An 18,121-nucleotide genomic window follows, 5' to 3' on the forward strand; every position below is an offset into this window, starting at 1 on the left:
CGGGGCAAATACACCATCGTGATGATGTAGCTCCTGGGGGGGATCAGGCAGGACTAAGGGTGATTCAAAAAGTATCATGATTACAGAAGCAGCAAAGATCCAGTTTGCATGTCTTAAACCAAAAGGTAATTTAAAGGTGGTGGAATGTGCTGCAGTGGTGTTCTTTGTTGAAGAGACACGAGGCAGTTTACCCATCAGAGGAATGATAGCCATCACTGGCTTTCAGAGGAAGGGACGATGTACAGCTGAAGGGAAAGTGGACCGAGCTAACGAGTTGAACCAGTTCTTAAACAGGTTCAACTTCTCTTCAGCCTTTAACACCATCTGACTGACGAGGGCCGAGCTAGAGAACATGCCGGTGGATACTCCGCTTGTCACGTGGATTGAGGACTACCTGTCAGTGTGTGCGACTGGTGTGTGTCTGACACCCTGACGAGCAACACTGGAGTTCCTCAAGGAACTGTGATGTCTCCCGTCCTATTCACCACCTACACAGTTTCTGTTTGCCACGTGCCCGAGGCAGCAGCCACGAGAGACTCTTAAGTGCCTAAAACCCTGCCTGACCCTTTCTGTGCATTTGAGTTGCTGTATTTAAAGTATTGAGCAACTCAGGGGTCTGCAACCTGCGGTTCCAGAGCCACACGTGGCTCTTCTATCCCTCCATGGTGGCTCTCTGGCTGAAGAAAAAAAAATAGTAATTCTCAAAAATTTGGAGATAAGCTATTATTTAGCAACATGCTAACATTTTTGGCTAATTTGTTATCTACTCGAGTTTTCAGGCTAATTTAGAGTTTAGATTTCATTTTAGCAACATGCTAACATTTTTGGCTGCTTTAATTTACTGAGGTATTTTATGCTGATTTGGAGTTCAGTTAGTAATTAGGCAACATGCTAGCTTCACTAATTTGGCCTCTACTAAAGGTAAAAATGTTTTAAAAAATCCCATTTTGAGAAATGCTAGGTTTTTTTAAATTTTTGCTTTTGTTCATGCCAAAAACAGATATAATTCCATCCATCTATCCATCCATCCATCCATCTTCTTCCACTTAATCCGGGACCGGGTCGCGGGGGCAGCAGTCTAAGCAAAGATGCCCAGACTTCCCTCTCCACTGCCACTTCCTCCAGCTCCTCTGGGGGGACCCCGAGGCGTTCCCAGGCCAGTCAAGAAACATAGTCTCTCCAGCGTGTCCTGGGTCTTCCCCGGGGCCTCCGCCCAGTGGGACATGCCCGGAACACCTCTCCAGGGAGGCGTCCAGGAGGCATCCGGATCAGATGCCTGAACCACCTCAACTGGCTCCTTTCGATGCGGAGGAGAAGCGGCTCTACTCCGAGCTCTCTCCGGGTGACCGAGCTCCTCCCCCTATCTCTAAGGGAGCGTCCAGCCACCCTACGGAGAAAACTCATTTCAGCCGCTTGTAGTCGGGATCTCGTTCTTTCGGTCACGACCCAGAGCTCATGACCATAGGTGAGTACTGGAACGAAGATCGACCGGTAAATTGAGAGCTTTGCTTTCTGGCTCAGCTCTCTTTTCACCACAACGGACCGGTAATAATAAAATAATTTATTTAGAAATTATGGTGGAAAATAAATATTTGGTTCCATAACAAACAAGCAAGACTTGTAGCTTCTTCTGTAAGAGGATCCTCTGTCCTCCACTCGTTACCTGTATTGATGACACCTGCTGAAACTCGTTATCTATATAAAAGACACATGTCCACATCCTCAGTCACATTCCAAACTCCACCAAAGAGCTGTCTAAGGACACCAGAAACAACATTGTTGAGCTGCAAACATGAGAAAACGTGGCTGAGTTTGTCACCATGACAACCATCCCAAACGCACTGACCACGTAACAGAGGAGTGGCTTCAGAAGAAGCATTTCAATGTCCTGAAGTGGTCTAGCCATAGACTTTTGTTATTGACCAAAAACTTATTTTCCACCACAATTTACATATATATCGTTTAAAAATCAGACAACGCGATTTTCCACATTTCTTTTCCTCATTTTGTCTCGTATAGTTGAGGTATACCTACAATTAAATGACAGGTTTTTGTTCTTTTTAAGAGGGAGAGCTATATAAACCGGTTTTCTCCAGTTTGTACATCGACTGCTTCTTAAAGAAACAGCCTCTAGTTCATCTAGTGGTCATTTGAGGAAATATATTTTTTAGTTTATAATTCAAGAGCTAAACTGTGGTTTAGGGTTCTGTCTGAATTCCTTCATTACTCTATACAAGATATTCCATTTTTGAAAAAAAATAGTATTTTCATGTATTTTTGTATAAATCCTTCAAGTTTTCATCCTCTGAACACATTAATAGTCTTCGTAAATGTTCATATTAAAAGATTTTTACTTCGGGAAATTGGTGAAATCGTATTTGTAATTAAGAAAAAGTAGTGAGCATGTCCGAAGTACTTTTAAAATCCAGAACACTATAGTTTTTTATTTGTTAGGGAACTGGGACTCATCCTTGATCTGAAACACCTCGTAGCATTACTGCCCCCTTGAGGCCACGAAAGAAAACACTCCAGGATGGGGACGGCGTGTTTCCTTTTTATTTCTGGATCGTTCCTTAAATATTGAAAAAGCACATTTTCATAAATCTGAACTCTCTAAACTAGATAAAGTTGTTGGTCGTCAAGCCGTTCGCTTCACTTACAAACTGCAGCTTCTATTCCGTTTCAGCTGCTGCAGGTCAGCGTTTGACTTTCTATGTGACAGCAGGTAAGCAAACAAACAAACATGTTGGAGGCTAACACTGAAAAGCCGACACTCAGCTCAGAGAGAGGATGAGGAGGAGGAAGCAGTGACTGAAGCGGCGCCGCGTGGAGGCGTGTCTGCGTCTTCAGCTGAGCGCGCACGTCTTGGACTGCGCTGCACTCGCTGTGAGAAGAAGACAGAAACAGACGAAGTTGAGGTGTGCGGCGCGTGGAGGCGGTCCGGTTTGGGTTCTGCTCACCTTGTCGGGCAGCCGCAGCATTCTGAGCCTCCTCCTCCTTGGCCTTCTTCGCCGCTTCGATGGCGGCCATCTTGGCGTCGTGCTGCTCCTTCAGGGCGTTCCACTCCTTCCGGTTGTTCAACAGGCGGTCCAGCATGGGGGTGATCTCCACGTGGAAACGGCTGAACTCCTGAGGAGGATTTGGTCAGAGGAGCTCGTGAGCGGAACCAGAACCAGCAGGGTTCTGTTCGTTTGCAGGTCTGACCTTGTAGACGAACGCGCAGACGAAGTCGATGAAACCACACTGCAGCTTCGGCAGCTCCTCCGCCTTGTTCCTGTCCATCATGGGCTGGAGGGAGAAGAGGTCAGGGGTCACTGATCCGGTTCTACTGCACGTTAGCTCAGTTTATGGTGCTAAAGTCCGATGATTAAAGAGACGTGTGAACAGGTGTCATCAAACTAGGAAAAAGTCATTTTACTGCAGATTTAACTTCTGTTTCACTTTGGCCGTCACTGATGCCAGAACCAGATTGTTTTCGAAAAAATTTCTGCGCCTTTACAAACAAACAAAAAAAAATGGGCCAAAAATAAACTATAAAACCAAACACAGGTGTATGGATATCCAAAGGAAGTTGTGAAATTATAATAGGATGGTCACACACAATTTGTGGCAAAATATGAGATTTGCCAATTTTCATGTTTTCCAAAAATATGGGAAAAGAACATTTTTGTTCAAGCGATTTTCATGAAATTACACACACGTGCCACCGGCTTAAGTCTACAGTGAACCCTTTGACCTTGAGAAGAGGTAGCCATCTTGAATTAAAGTACCAGCTTCAAACAAAAACCCGTCTAAGGGATTTTCATCGATCGTCTTCTAACTTCTCGGAAAACATTGGAAAAAATGTTCCAATCAAAAGTTGTGGATGGGAATTTAAATGGGATCAGGATATCAGTCGTAGTTACTTCTAATATAGACAGTAAAGTTTATGACTCCTGAAGAGCTCATTTCAGTGGAATTGTGGGTAAATTCCCGCCTACATTCCCTCCTGATGAAAACAGGAAGTTCTCCCTGCAGACAGATGCTATTAAACTCAGAGGTGAAGGAGCCGATGGAGCTCTTCGCACTCCAAGCGTCTCAAGGACACGAAGCGAATGAGGCGGCGCCGAACGAGGAGCGCCAAGGGTTCAGTGGGCCGGGTCAAGGCAGCGGTGACCGATGTTTCCGATTCGCTGCTCCACATAATGGCCTCTGCGCTCCTCAATACTGCCAGGGAATTTCATCTGTCCTTCCATCTCCTCTACCCAGCAGCCCCGGCGCCTCTCCTCTCGTCTGTCCAACATCTCCAGCAGGAATAGAACCTTCACAGAGCTGATGAACCTCATCTCTGCTCTCTCACTGAGGCCGTTTCTGATGTGGGAGGGTTAAAAGTTCTGAGCGTTAATACGAGTTTCTATCATTGTAGATATTTCCTTTTTTCTTTTTATATTATTTTAAGTTCATATTAGTGACAAACGTCGACAGGAAAACGGTCTGAGGTCCAAAGGTGACATCAGCATCATGAGGTCTTACGATTGGCTGCTGCTCCAAGACCGTCCTCTCCAGATCTCCCTGTTCCCAGAACTCTGCCGCCACAGAGAGCGCCACCTAGAGGAGGAGCCACGATGAGGAAGGTAAGCTTTTCAGGTGACTTGTAAAACAATATTCATCACATCATTGACGATATAAGATCCAGAAATGGTAAAACACCTGATAAAATCAGAAATTTATCATAAATGTATTAAAATAACACACTTTAGGCCGTCTGGCCTCACAGTGAGAAGGTCTGAGAATAGTTTGAGATGGAATATTTTATCATGTTTTAGTCTTGCTGGGTTCTTGTGAATGTTTGAGAATTATTATTTAAACAGAATTATTAAGACATAACTGTTACCTCCCTTGGGCTCAGGTGTCGGGTTACGGTTAGCACGGCTCATTTCAACTATGCTGCGTTTGATTTCTGCTCTTCCTCGTTTTGCCACATTTACAATTTTCAACCATTTATTTGGGTTTAAATGAAACTTAAAGAGAAATCCAGAATCTCTGGGTAATTTAGTGAACTGTTGGTTAATAACTGGTGAGTCAGAAACAAGGATGTAGCATGCTAATGCTAACGTTTATTTGGTTGCAGCAGAAAGTTTTCTATTTTCTATGGATGACAGTTCTTAAATAAATACTCAAGAACAGGTTTATAAAGCTGAATCTGTTTCTATATTGCTGTGTAAAATATTTTTTGTGAATCTGTTTCTGTTTGACGTTCTGCTCAGATCTGCTTCATGTTGTGCTCTGGGTTCAGGTCGTCACATTTGCCTCCTCAGTTCTGAGCTGCTGATGTATTTCGTTTTAATAGTCGTGTTTTAGCTCAGTTTGGTTTGAGTTTCAGGCTTTTGTTGGAGGATTTAGCTGAATGTTTGCATCTAACATGAGAGGAGATTTCTCAAACTTTGTTTCAATGAGATGAAATTCTCCTTTTTTCTGCTTTCACACATTTAAAGCTGTGGAATAATCTGCATTCAGAACAGAACCCTCATTTCTGAGGAAACAATCACCAGAGCGAATTCTGTCATAAGAAGCAGAGCTGGAAGGAAAAAGTCTCATCATTAAAGTGTCAGCAGACTTTAGGTTACAGAACATCTGCAGCTGCACATCAGCCACAGATTCATATCCAGAGTTTAATGGCGTCCAGAGTGTCACTGTAGTTACATTTGATTCTGCTCTCTATTCCAGCTCATGATCTACCGTTACATCTGTGGTATTTATGGAGACGCTCCGTCTATTTCGGAGCCGACTTTGTCAGGCTGCATCAAATGTTTCTGTGTGGGATTTCCGGTTGACTCACCAGGAGTCGAGAGTTTTACTAAACCACTGACAGCAGAAGAACCTGAAGAACTCCAGGAGAAGTCTGAGGCTTCAGTGAGTTTGAACTCTTAGTTTTAGGAATTTAACAGAAACGGTTTTAAATCTGGAGTTTATAATTCTAGACAAACAGTTCTGGGCGAGGTGAGAGAACTATGAAGCGTATGTAAATACCTGGAGACAATTGTGCAAAAACAAAATCAGAATTTAGCTTTAGCATGTCTGCTGTAAACAAGACTTTTGTTTGTCTTAACCCTTTAACTGCCTGCTCAACCAAACGGTGGGAACCTTTAGAAAACACGTTTTTAAAAATACCAATTGTGTGTATTACTCCCTAAGGTACGGAGCCCCGAAAGAGACATTGGAAAAGAAAACATTGAAGAAAAAAAAAAAAAAATTTTTTGGTAAGAATTAGAGTAGTTAAAAAAAATAAATTCTGAATAGAAACAGCTGAGCATCAGATTGTAACTGGTGTGCATCCGTTAGTATCTGGTGCGTATCCGGTAGTATCCGGTAGTATCTGGTGCGTATCCGGTAGTATCCGGTAGTATCTGGTGCGTATCCGTTAGTATCTGGTGCGTATCAGTTAGTATCTGGTGCGTATCCGGTAGTATCCGGTAGTATCTGGTGCGTATCCGGTAGTATCTGGTGCGTATCAGTTAGTATCTGGTGCGTATCTGGTAGTATCTGGTGTGTATCCGGTAGTATCTGGTGCGTATCCGTTAGTATCTGGTGCGTATCTGGTAGTATCTGGTGTGTATCCGGTAGTATCTGGTGCGTATCCGTTACCAACCAGAATTATCTTTTTGTTTTTACTTTATTTTTAGCAAAAAAGTTCCTGTTTTTTTACTTCAACTTTTTTTTTTTTTTTTACAAAGGCCCTATTTTTTATTTTTTATTTTTATATATTTTTTTATGTACCAAGGCAATAAGCAGCAGAAAAAAAATATATATATATTTATATATATATTTTTTTTTGGGGGGTTAGTTAAAGGGTAAACCTTTTAAAATCTGAGGCGTTGCCGTGACACTTAAACACAAAATTAACATATTGTAACTTTCCAACCGTTAACATGATAATTCCAGCAGATTCTGCAAGAGAAAAGCGAGCCGCTTTACATTAGATGAGAGAGGAACGTAAATCCTATTTCGTAGCGATGATAAGACACTAAAACCACAGAGAGGCTACAATGCTCACTACACTGGCAAATATAGCCCACAATGCATTGCGTAATGCGGATAGTTGTTTAAAAAACTAAATTTTTTTAACAACTATCTGCATTTTCATCATCAGAACACAGTAAAATTTTCGAATTATTATTAAAATCCAGTCACTGTGTAGTCCTGCACTATATAGTAGTTATGGATTAGGGTGGAACATACAGTAGCTTATGTTTTTATTTAGTAGATTTTTCAACGCGATCTTGTTTGCAGTAGCTTTATTCTCTTGAGAATTTACATGTGAGTAGAAATAAAGTAAAGTAGTGAATTACTTTTTACATTGAGGAATGAGTAATATAATTGAATTAGAATTCCATCTAGTAACTAAAGCAATCAATTACTCTTTAAAACACTGTTAATTATCCATGTAAAAAAAAAAAACAACATGAATAAAGTTGTTTATAAACCATGTTAACTGTATTTTTGCAGAGGCATCTTCAATCCCTGATGTTCTCCTTAGTGGAATTCATGCACACTTTGTTGAATTGATGTTTCGTAACTCCATATTTATTCTTTAACACTGACAGTACTGTGATGAGAAATTTTGTATTCAAAACAAAGAAAAATCACATTGAAAGCAGACGTTTTAAGTGTGAAACCAAATTTTCACAGTTTTGTACTCATAGTTGTCTTAAAGTGTCACCATCGTTCAGTTGTTTAGTGGATCCAGAAGATCCCAGAGTTCCTCCATCCTCTGTAATTCCTGCTCGAGTCGTTCCAGTTCATAGAACAAGAACATAAAGCTGCTGCTTCAGAAAATAAGAACATTTGTCCAGAGACTACAAACAGGTGAAGGTAAAGAAGAAAACATCAGCCGTAGCCCATCAAGAAAACAGATGTGTTTGCTGCTCATGTTGATATGCCAATACATGTAACGCTTGATGGAAAACGCTCGCCGCCTGCTGCACTGAAATGAAAGCCGGAGCCAGCCAGGCGCTGCTGAATGAATGAATACCAGCAGGCTGTTTGTGAGGCCTGCAGAAAAATGCCACCAAATGTCCATCTCTGTCTGCTTTATCTGCGCTCTCCTGCCTGTGGAGCCCGAGTGTCTTATTGCTGAGAGCCATGGATGTTTGTGAGTCTACAATGGAGCTTTAGCGATTATCTGTGAGGATTAGATCAGCTCCTAAGTGCATGTCTACCTTGCTCTGGATCTCCCATGGTTTGGCAATGGCAGAGAGGTCACAGGCTGTCATCATCATGGCCCTGGAACACACCGCGGGAGGATTTATCAGTGTGTCTGTATCTGGAGCAGCTCAAACGCTCTGCTTTCACCTACATGACGATTTCTTTGCGGGTCGTCTCCAGCATCATGTATTTGGTCCAGTCGTTCCAGTTCTCGTAGGTCTTGGACTGGTCCACGATCTTCTGGAACATCGTCCTTTTCCTGGACGGACACAAACAGAAATCTTAGAGGAACAGAACCGGGAGATGATCCAGAACTATTAAACCTGTGTTTTTTCTTCATCATCATTTGGAAGATTTTTCTCCAGATGTCAGGATGAACATACCAGGCAGCAGTGGATGCAGTTTGTTTTTTTCACAAACAGAAATAGAGTTGTGGAAGTTTTAAATCACTTCATAATAAAAGATAAAAAAAACCCTGTAAATCTGAATTCATGACAAAAACTGTTGAATTAAGAAGTATTTGACCAGGAGTATCGTTTTCAACCATCCAGCATTGGGGGAATAAATATATATTTTTTTTAAAATACCTTAAACTTAATACAAAATTTAAGAATGAAATAAATTCATGGTGAATCAGTACTCTACCTCAAAAATGGAAACGATCTCATCAAACGGGGTTTTGTAGGTCAAACAGACTAAATTGTGAACAGAGAAACTGTTAGATCAAAGCAGGAATCGATGTGTGTTTTCTTATTGTGGTTTAGGTCACAGAAAATGTTCAAAACCATCCTGGATGAATGAGAATTACTGCATTCAAAAAAATCCAAAGCTTCTGTCTGATACAACTTAAAAAAAGTCTATATTTTTTTCTTTAAATTAAATGAACCTCAAACATTTCCACTCATAAAGATTTTTGATTTTCTTCTGATTCTTAACTGTGTGCACTCTGAAAAGAAAACAATCAACTTTAAAATAGGTGTCAACACGTTAACACATGCAGTTAATAAAAAAAAAAAAGTGTCAATATTTATTAAGGCTCATTAATTACATTCCATCAAGTAGCCATCTTCCGCCGGTTCAGTCTTCCACTGTGTGCATTCATTGGTGATAATGCACATTTCATTGGGGATTATCCCACTTATGACATGGTCACCCACAAAATAAATAAATATTCAATCTTTTTTTGTACTTTATTCTTGTTATTTTTTTTTTTTTAGATCGCTTTTCCACAAAAGGCGGACTATTTGATTTATAATGAGACCCGTTGTCACGGTAGCACGACAACGCGTCTCTGAGCCGGAAGTGATCTTGACCGCAGCAGAAAAGGAAAGCAATATAAACGCTGATTGTCATGATAGGTTCAATAAAGCACGTAACCAAACCTTCCTTTTAGGCACGCATCCACACCCAGCAGCCAATCAGAATCGAGTATTCACCCAGAGTAAAACTGGATTGACTGAACATTTTTCACAGTTCTGCTCATCTTCCTGTTGATGTGTTTCATACTCACAAGTTACACTCCTGAGTTGGATAAAATTTAAGCATTTCATACAACAAAAATGAAGGAAACATTTTCTTTCTGCCTGTTTTTGTACAAAAGCTGCATATTGTCGTATAGTGATTGTGATTAATCATGATTAATCTCAAACCAGGAGTGTGATTAATCTGAAAAATGTTTTATTAAATGACAGCACTACTTTAAAAACAGAAGTTTCAAGGAGTAACAAAGCTGTACTGACTTGAAGTAGAGCGCCAGATCCGTGGCGATGATGGCGATGTCCATGAGGTGGATGACGGTATCGTGTTGACGGCGGTTCAGGTTCTGGTAAATGTTCAGCGCCTGAGTCACAAAAAACATAAAAGTGTTTAAAACAGATGATTCGATCGTGGAGGTTCTGGTTCGGACCGGACCTTCACTTAATGTCACTAAAACTGAGCCAACATTGATCCATGAAAACAAAACACTGTTGGACTGTTCTGGTTTTAGTTGAAGTTAAGCAGAACATTTTGAAAAAAAAAAAACAGCAGAAAGAAGAAACTGTATTGAATTTGTATCTTATCATTTGCAGATGACACACTTCTCTTCTACAGGAAAAAAGAAAATAAATCACACAAACTCATTTAGGAGAGATTCAAATCTTCAAACTGCTTTAACACCGGACCTTTTGCTCAAGTATTTACATTCTTTAGACTACCATAACTCTTTACACAATATTTCCAGTGGATCCTCGAGATCACAAAATCAGCTTTGCTTTGATTTGCAACAGTAAAGTGTTTCCACAATCCACATGAATCCACTGATTCATGATTTGCAAAGCTACGGTGGATCCAAAAAACGTTGTTTTGGTGTGAAACTTAAAAAGTTAATTTAAATCAGTGATTCAGTTTAAAGGAAGATCCATTCTCTTATATGTTTTAAGGATGATAAAATCGATTAATCGATCTAATCTTAGATCAATAATCCATAAATGGTCCATAAAAGTAGAGATCGATCTAACCCATAACGCTAAAGTCCACTAGCTTAATGCTAATGGATTTCACATAGGTCGGCTAAAGCTAAACCTCGGTCCACCTAAACATACATTCTGACTAAATGATCATCTTTACATACAGGAATACATTTTTCAAACTCTTTAAGTAAATATTTTTAAAGTAACCATTTGTGGTCGAAGACACATTTTTTTTGCTCATTCTTTCTTCTTCTTCTGGAATAAGCTGTAATGCTGTAGTGTGATCGCCACCTAGTGGCCAAACTGAAACGCCCTCCAGGAGAAGCAGAACAATTATTGAAGCTTCTTTGTTTCATGTAACACTAAGATATTAACAATCTTATTATTTTACTAATATAATTTACAATATGGGAACGGTATCAGATTAATATAAATAAATATTTTTAAAACATATATACAGTCGATTATTAATGTATTTCTAAACAAGTGTCTGAATGTGTTAACTCAACCAAATTAAATCAAGTGGATCAAAAGAATTTTAAAAATCAGAACAGAGTTGATTCTGGGAAATACTGGTGATATCTCGCCCTAATGTGTTTATCACTTTAACATTTGTTGAATGTAGCTGAAGCTAACAGAGTTCAGGTTAAACTAACAGAATATTTTCATTTTTATCTAGAAATAACAGAAAATGTTCTTGATAGAGTTGGAATAACAAAGAATCCTCTTGATTTTTAAGTTTGCTGTTTAAGATCTTTGAAGGTCTCCAGAAACTTCCAGTCTCACCTCATCTCTCAGCAGAGTCTTCCCAAACTCCAGGTGGTGTCTTTCCAGAATGGAGGAGCCGTGAAGCTTCGCCAGAGGATTACCAGACCTGGAAAGAAACACCAACACACAGTGGGAGGGGCTTCTGGGAATAATCAGAGCTGATGTTACCTGAGCAGGTAACATCAGGTCTGAGGACGGCGATAGCTGCTGCTCCACAGGCTCATAATCATACATGACAACCTCAACGTTTCAGAGATTTTAAATATGCAAAAAAAGTGTTTCTAAATAATTCATGAATAAATCCTCTGGGATTTAATGAACCGTTTTTAAATACCTTATGACTGGACTGATATTTAAAATTTCACCTTTGAGGAGATTCGACAAACTTTAGAAACATTTTGGAGGTTAAAATAGAATTTTCTGAAATTGGAGCATCACTAACTCATTTAAATTCTGCTTTCTCTCATTTATTTATATGAATCATGAAGTTTTCGGGGGAACAAAAACGTTTTCCTTTGGAAATCTGATGCCTCAATTAAAGACGAGTTACTAACCATTTTTTGATTTTTGTGAAACGTAAATCAATATTAAGCAAAATGAGCTCAAACAGTTGAATCTCACTTCATCTGGTAAAGGTTGTTGGTTCCTCTGTGGTCGATGTCGTGGCAGAAGCCGGCGGTCACCATGGCCATGGCCTCCAGGTCGGTGTAGTAACGCTTCAGGTCACCTGTCTGAGGTCACAAACAAAGGGGCGGGGCATTTACATGTCAGTCCCACTCTTAAATTAAACATCAGTGAGTCGTTCCAACAAATCTTTTACCACGACTCGTATTGCAGACACACTCCATTAACGCTCCCATTCACCCCCCAAACACCCATAAAACACAGCTACTGTGCAGCGGAGGAAGAGGAGGAATTCATCAGCGTGAACCAAAGAAGAGATGAAGGTTTTCACTCTGATAAAGAGCTGCTCTCCCCTCTGACTCTGAATAACTGCTGGGTTTCTACGTTTTTACTTCACTTCTCCTCCAGACTAAAACTCCTCTTCCTCCAGCAGATCGTGCATCACTTCCAATTAAATCCTTTTCATTTTTATTGATTGAACCATAAAAAATAATCTCTGGAAGCTCCGCAGAAATAAAAGTCTAATTAAACTCATTTTAATGCATTAGAATCCTCTAGTGATGATCCTGCAGAAGAGCATAAATCTAAGAACGTTCCAGAACCGTTTCCTCTGCTGGAACTACAGAGCGGAGGTCGCACCATGAGCAGCGTGAACATGGTCTGTCCCACGTTGAAGCCGTGTCTCCAGTTGTGGTAGGTGATCTTCCGGTAGCCTTTGCTGAGCGAGTACATGAACCTCACCAGGACCTGCAGGACACGGGTCAGGTTTGTCAGGACGTGAATGAGCGTGAAGCTCCAGAGAACAGGTTACACATCACAGGAAAAGACTGGCTCACCTTTCATGTTTGAGCTGGGATTGATGCTACTTAAAGTCCCTCTCTGATCATCTATTGATCTGTTTTTAAGGCTTTTTAATTATGATTATGATGTTTTTAGCCAAAATGTAAAAAAAAACTCTAGTGTTTTAGGATTCAGTTTCTGCAGCACTGAGAATCATCTCATTGGGTTTACATTTTTGCCGGACACCCCAGCTGAAGCATAGCCCATAAGAGGAAGATTACTGTACTTCCTATATGAATGGCGTGTAAACCTTAGCAAGTTTTGTGTTTCGGGGGTCTGCAGCAGAGCCTGTAGCTGCAGCCGTCCAGTAGCAATTGGGAGCTATTTGTCGAAGCTAGACCGCTCCTGCATCACACCTGAGCTGTAACCTAGCTGTAGGAGCCCGAGGTAAAACTGCATTCACACCGAACGCGGCCTATGTGTCAAATTTACATCTGCTGCCTCTCCTTTGATGCAGGTCTCTGTTAGCCGGGCAGCCGACCTCCGGCATGCCAGCATAGTAAGCTCCGCTGCTAAGGGAACGGCACCCTAGTTAGCTGCGTATGCTAGCTCAGCCGGACCCTGGGTGGGGACGCTTACTAAGCTGTCCACTGGGCAGCTAGTTAGTGTAGTGGCCTGATCGCTCCAGCTTCATGGGCTCTGTGACGGGCTGGAGTGTATCCCGCCTTCGCCTAACAGTGACCAGGACAACCCCACGTCTTTACACTGATTTATTGAAACTTGGCGCCTCCGCCGCCCAAATTACATCCGTTGTGGATGCACCTTAACCCGGTATCAGTCCAGGTCCAGTACAGTGTCCTTACTGTGTTTGGTAACAGTTGAGGCTGGAGGTTGAGGACCTCTAAGTTAATTGGAACAGCCAACAAGTCAAAAAACGACGAGTTGGGGACACCCGAAAGATGGTTTTTGACACATTAATAATGTATGTGACGACTTGGGAATGAGAATGTGTTCCCACTAGCTTACAGCCCCTCACAACTCCAACCTAACATTAGCGGTACATCAAAAATGGCGAGCAGTATCGGAGCTCGATCCAGATTCCAGCTCAGACGAGGAAAACAAAGACGTTCATGGATCTATTAGTCTGGATGAACCAGAATGGGGCGGAGCAGGGATCTTGTGGCCCCGCCCACTGTATTTTTAAATCAATCTTTTTCAAACAGCTTCTTTATATGCTCCTAATTTACAACAATTTAGATAAAGAAAAACTCAGAAATGCAGTTTTGAGCTGAATTTTCAGAAAAATGAAATAGTTCAGCCGTTTTAACACTCGCCTCTCTGGGAATGTGAAACTTGTCCACCACTTTCAGCTCGTAGTACATCCTGATACCACACTTCACCAGGTCCAGCTCAGTGTGCTCAAAGTCGCAGAAGTGAAACTCGTAGATCTCGGATTTCTTTGCACTCGGAAGAACTTCTGTCTGTGACAGAAAAACACACAAATATGTATCCTCTGAACCATTGAAAGGTTTTTGTGAAATACAGTCTGAGACGGTTTGATGTTGTTGTAGTTCACCAGAATCTCCTGAAGGTCCTCCTCCTCGCACTCGTCTGGCTCCCTTCCCCACCGTTCTCTGGTGTTCTGCACAAACACACATCATCAGCGCTCACCTTGGTCGGAGCCTGAAGCATAAATCAACCGACTCGCCATCCTTCAGGCGGGTGGATCTATGTCAGCCTCCTGCCTGTCGACCCACAAATCACCTTATGCAACATCTGACAGCTTCTTCTTCCAGCCCACAGATGAAGCTCACTTTTCAGTTCTATAAACTCAGGACTTAACCCTTCCTGCTGCATCCATCACCAGTGATGCTGTATTGTTGCGGCCCATCAACATGATCTCAGAGGCTTTCAAACAAACAGTCAAGATCATTTTAAGAAGCTTCTCAGAAAGTCTTGGTTCAAATACTGAGCAAAAACAGAAAAATGGTCAGATTTTGATGTCTCCAGGCATTGTTTCTCTTCTTAGCTCACCAGAATGTTCTGGATCTCATCCTTGCGACACTTGACGTGGTACAGCACCATGTCCTGGAAGATGTCCTTCCTGTTCTCCAGCTTGTTCATCTTGTCGTAGGTGTCGGTGTTCAGCACAGACCAGCCCAGGAACTGAGTCAGAGACTGCAAACAGAAGAGACGCAGATACATCAGCCTACCTTAAATACAGACGATTATTTCACAGACTTTGTTTTACTTTTATGAAGGATGTTAAACTTACCAACAACAACCTTTCAACCCAGGAAAACTTGGGAATAATTTTCTTTTGGGTCTTTTTAAGTTAATAAGACTTATTTTTAATTTTGGGTATCAGCAAATTACAGCAGCTAAAAACTGAAAAGATAGAAAAAATTTATAAAATAAAAATTATTTTAAAAACTGCCAAATTTGAGAGTTAAAACTGTTTTCAGTTATGGTTTTACAGCTCCATTTTTTTTTTTTTTATCGGTTCTCCATCTTACCAGAAATGTGCTCGGCTTAGAAATTCTCCTAAAAAATATTGACCTTTGCTCCTCCTGCTCAGCATAGGAAGAATTTGAGTTACTTAAAGTGTAGGTACAATAATAAAGAAAACATGGGAAACATGTCTGACGTTACAGCTGTAATATTTGAATTTGTTTCCTCTCATTCCCTTTCAGGCAAAGAATCAAACTATATTCTATGGATTCCATGTGTCATGTTCTGTTCGGTATAAATATGTTTATTTATGATAGGAGCAATTATAATGTAAAGAAGATAGCATCTTTTATTGAATTTGTTTATAAATGAATATCTAAACCTTAAAGAACCCACTATTTGGGCACTATTTTCTTTTTATGCTATTAATTTTTTTCTTTTTATTTTGGGGTTTGAATTGCTGCTAACAACAAAACAGTCCAACAGCTTAATACCACATTACTAATGCTGGTTTATGTCTTACAAGTAGTCACCTGTTATGAAGTGTTACCCAAATACTCAGGTAAAGGAGTGACTGAGTCTCACAAGGAGCATAAAATTCCTGTTAAAGAGCATTTGAACGGGTTACTGTCACTTCCTGGTTTTAAAATCCCACTCTGATCATCTTTTCATCTATTTCCAAAATGCTCCCAGTGGTCCTTTCACTATGATAACACAGTTTTTAGCCCAAATCTACAAACCTGTGTTGTTTTCTAGGACATAGTTTCTGCAGAGCGGCAGGAATTCATTAGAAATTCACCTCTAAATTGTAGATGGGACGATGGACTAAACCCCGCATCCGTCTGTTTACACTCTCCCGCTAGCTTACAGCCCCTCACAACATCAGAGCTGTCCAGCCGTACAATTTAGACCCAGATTCCAGCTCAGACGAGGAAAACAAAGACATTTTTTTGTCTGCAGGTGGAGGCATTAGAATAGGGCGGAGCAGGGAGACTGTGGCCCCGCCCATCGTATTTTCTACATCACAAATACAATCTTCTTCAAACATTGTTGTGTCTGCTCCGGTTACACAATGAACAAATAAATGCTCAGAAATTTAATTTTAAGCTTAAAAACACCACAATACCATGTTAAAAACAGTTTTCACTAGAATAGTTCTTAAAAGAACTGAAAACATTAATAACTAAAACCTTAATTCTGTGTTGAAGTCTTTGTTTGCAGTTTTTTGTTGACTACACTCCAATGAAAATTGTGTTTCTGGTGTTTTGAACATGCTGTGGCATTTTTGAACAATAGAGAACATAAATACATTTTTTTTAAAATAAAACAGCGTTTCTGAGCATTTCTTTATTCAAATTGTGATGGATCAGGAGCAGAAGAAAATCCATGGTTTGAAACAGATCGCAGCCACTGCCAGGGGTGGGGCCAAAGTCTCCCTTTGTAGACACACAGATCCATGAACGTCCTCCTTTTCCATGGTCTGAGCTGGAATCTAGATCAAAACCATCTGGATGGATGGTTTTTCATCTTTTTTTTCTACACTGATGTTAGCTTGGGCTTCTGAGGTGCTACAAGCTAGCAGGAGAAAGTCTAAAAAAAAAAGGGCTGATGGGAAATTACTGGAGGCTAACTTCAGCATTAGCTGTCCCGTTTCATTTCTAATCAACTACTTCCAACTCTGACGATATTTTTGATTTTGTCTAAAAACCGAATAATCATAATTAAAGACCATCCAGTAGAACACAATCTGGTCTGAGTGCGACTCTAAACGTGGGTATAAATGACCCATCAGTGTTGTGATTCGCAGACAGAAAAGCCTGCAGGTCTGCTGATGAATAATGCAGAGTATTTGGGTATTTTTAAACCTGGGACACACAAACACACACACACCTCCATCAGCGTCTCGTCCATTTCATCAAAGGGTTTCCCGTCCTTCCTGTTATAGAAGGTGGCCACGCCCACGATCTCCTCCTTCTTGTTGACGATTGGCATGGAGAGGACGTTCTTGATGGTCCAGCCGGACTCGTCCAGAGGCTCCGTCTGCACACAGAGCCTCCGTCAATAGCAGGCGGTGCCAGGAGGTCTGATCCGAGTTTACTTTTAGCGAGATTAGAATTCCTCCACCAAACATGATTGTTCTTGCAGAGATGTGCAGAGACAGCAGAAGCGTTTTGTTGTCGAGTCATGCAGAACTGCAGCGAATAAACCCCACAGACGACGACTGATTTAAATACTTTATCTGTCTGTCTGCTTCATAATGAGTAAATACATGTTTAGAAACATTTTTATAGTTAATTCATGACAGAAATAGTTTATTTTTTGATAATTTTTTAAAGATCAGAGTTCATTTTTCCCATAAAATTGATCTAGAATTTTGTTTCTTTGAAACAAACTTTTGCTTCATTATTTGGACAAAAATAAGCAAAAAGACGCATAAAAGTGGCAAAGTGATTCCATTCTATTCCATACTAAAATAATATTTTCTCGAATTTCTATGAAATCTGGAGACGTGAAATAAATGTGATCAGTATGACGGAGGTTGTGTTGTGATATGAATGGAACTAAATATGGGAACGTTGAGATGAATGCACTTAAATTGAACTATAAACAATAGTATTATCTTCAGAATGACGACGAGAACCAACCCAGCTGATACATATTCCAATAGTGTGTCATATAGAGGCAGTGAAGAATAAAACAACATACGTTATTGTAAACAACATCCAGAGAGTGTAGATCGTCTGAGGTTGTGTTAAAGTAAATTATGTCTGCAGAGTCAAGTATAGGGAGCAGAAGTTGAGAAATTATTCTTTTTCTGACATGAAAATTAATACTTACATATTGATAGAATGTTTTAAGACAAT

The 18,121-nt window shown here is 40.5% G+C and overlaps 1 protein-coding gene across 5 annotated transcripts in view; it reads right to left on the minus strand.

Moving 5' to 3' along the window:
- Positions 1 to 2,542: 2,542 nt before the first annotated feature.
- The window catches only part of pde6a (phosphodiesterase 6A, cGMP-specific, rod, alpha), a 68,117-nt gene continuing 52,538 nt past the window's right edge, over positions 2,543 to 18,121 (minus strand). For 4 of the 5 annotated variants that reach the window (XM_024260345.2, XM_024260344.2, XM_024260348.2 and 1 more), the window contains 14 exons: positions 17,148 to 17,297; positions 14,841 to 14,984; positions 14,383 to 14,448; positions 14,141 to 14,287; positions 12,666 to 12,773; positions 12,024 to 12,133; positions 11,421 to 11,508; positions 9,924 to 10,024; positions 8,336 to 8,443; positions 8,199 to 8,262; positions 4,513 to 4,587; positions 3,205 to 3,288; positions 2,961 to 3,129; positions 2,543 to 2,884 (listed from right to left, as the gene is read on the minus strand). In XM_024260345.2, coding sequence (XP_024116113.1) covers positions 2,847 to 2,884; positions 2,961 to 3,129; positions 3,205 to 3,288; positions 4,513 to 4,587; positions 8,199 to 8,262; positions 8,336 to 8,443; positions 9,924 to 10,024; positions 11,421 to 11,508; positions 12,024 to 12,133; positions 12,666 to 12,773; positions 14,141 to 14,287; positions 14,383 to 14,448; positions 14,841 to 14,984; positions 17,148 to 17,297 — 1,452 coding nt within the window. In that variant the 3' untranslated portion in view covers positions 2,543 to 2,846. Of the gene's footprint in view, positions 2,885 to 2,960; positions 3,130 to 3,204; positions 3,289 to 4,244; positions 4,351 to 4,512; positions 4,588 to 8,198; positions 8,263 to 8,335; positions 8,444 to 9,923; positions 10,025 to 11,420; positions 11,509 to 12,023; positions 12,134 to 12,665; positions 12,774 to 14,140; positions 14,288 to 14,382; positions 14,449 to 14,840; positions 14,985 to 17,147; positions 17,298 to 18,121 lie in introns of those variants that run through there. The other variant, XM_036213816.1, reaches the window with a different exon arrangement.

Source organism: Oryzias melastigma, linkage group LG10, assembly GCF_002922805.2.
Source record: "Oryzias melastigma strain HK-1 linkage group LG10, ASM292280v2, whole genome shotgun sequence".
NCBI lineage: Eukaryota > Metazoa > Chordata > Actinopteri > Beloniformes > Adrianichthyidae > Oryzias > Oryzias melastigma.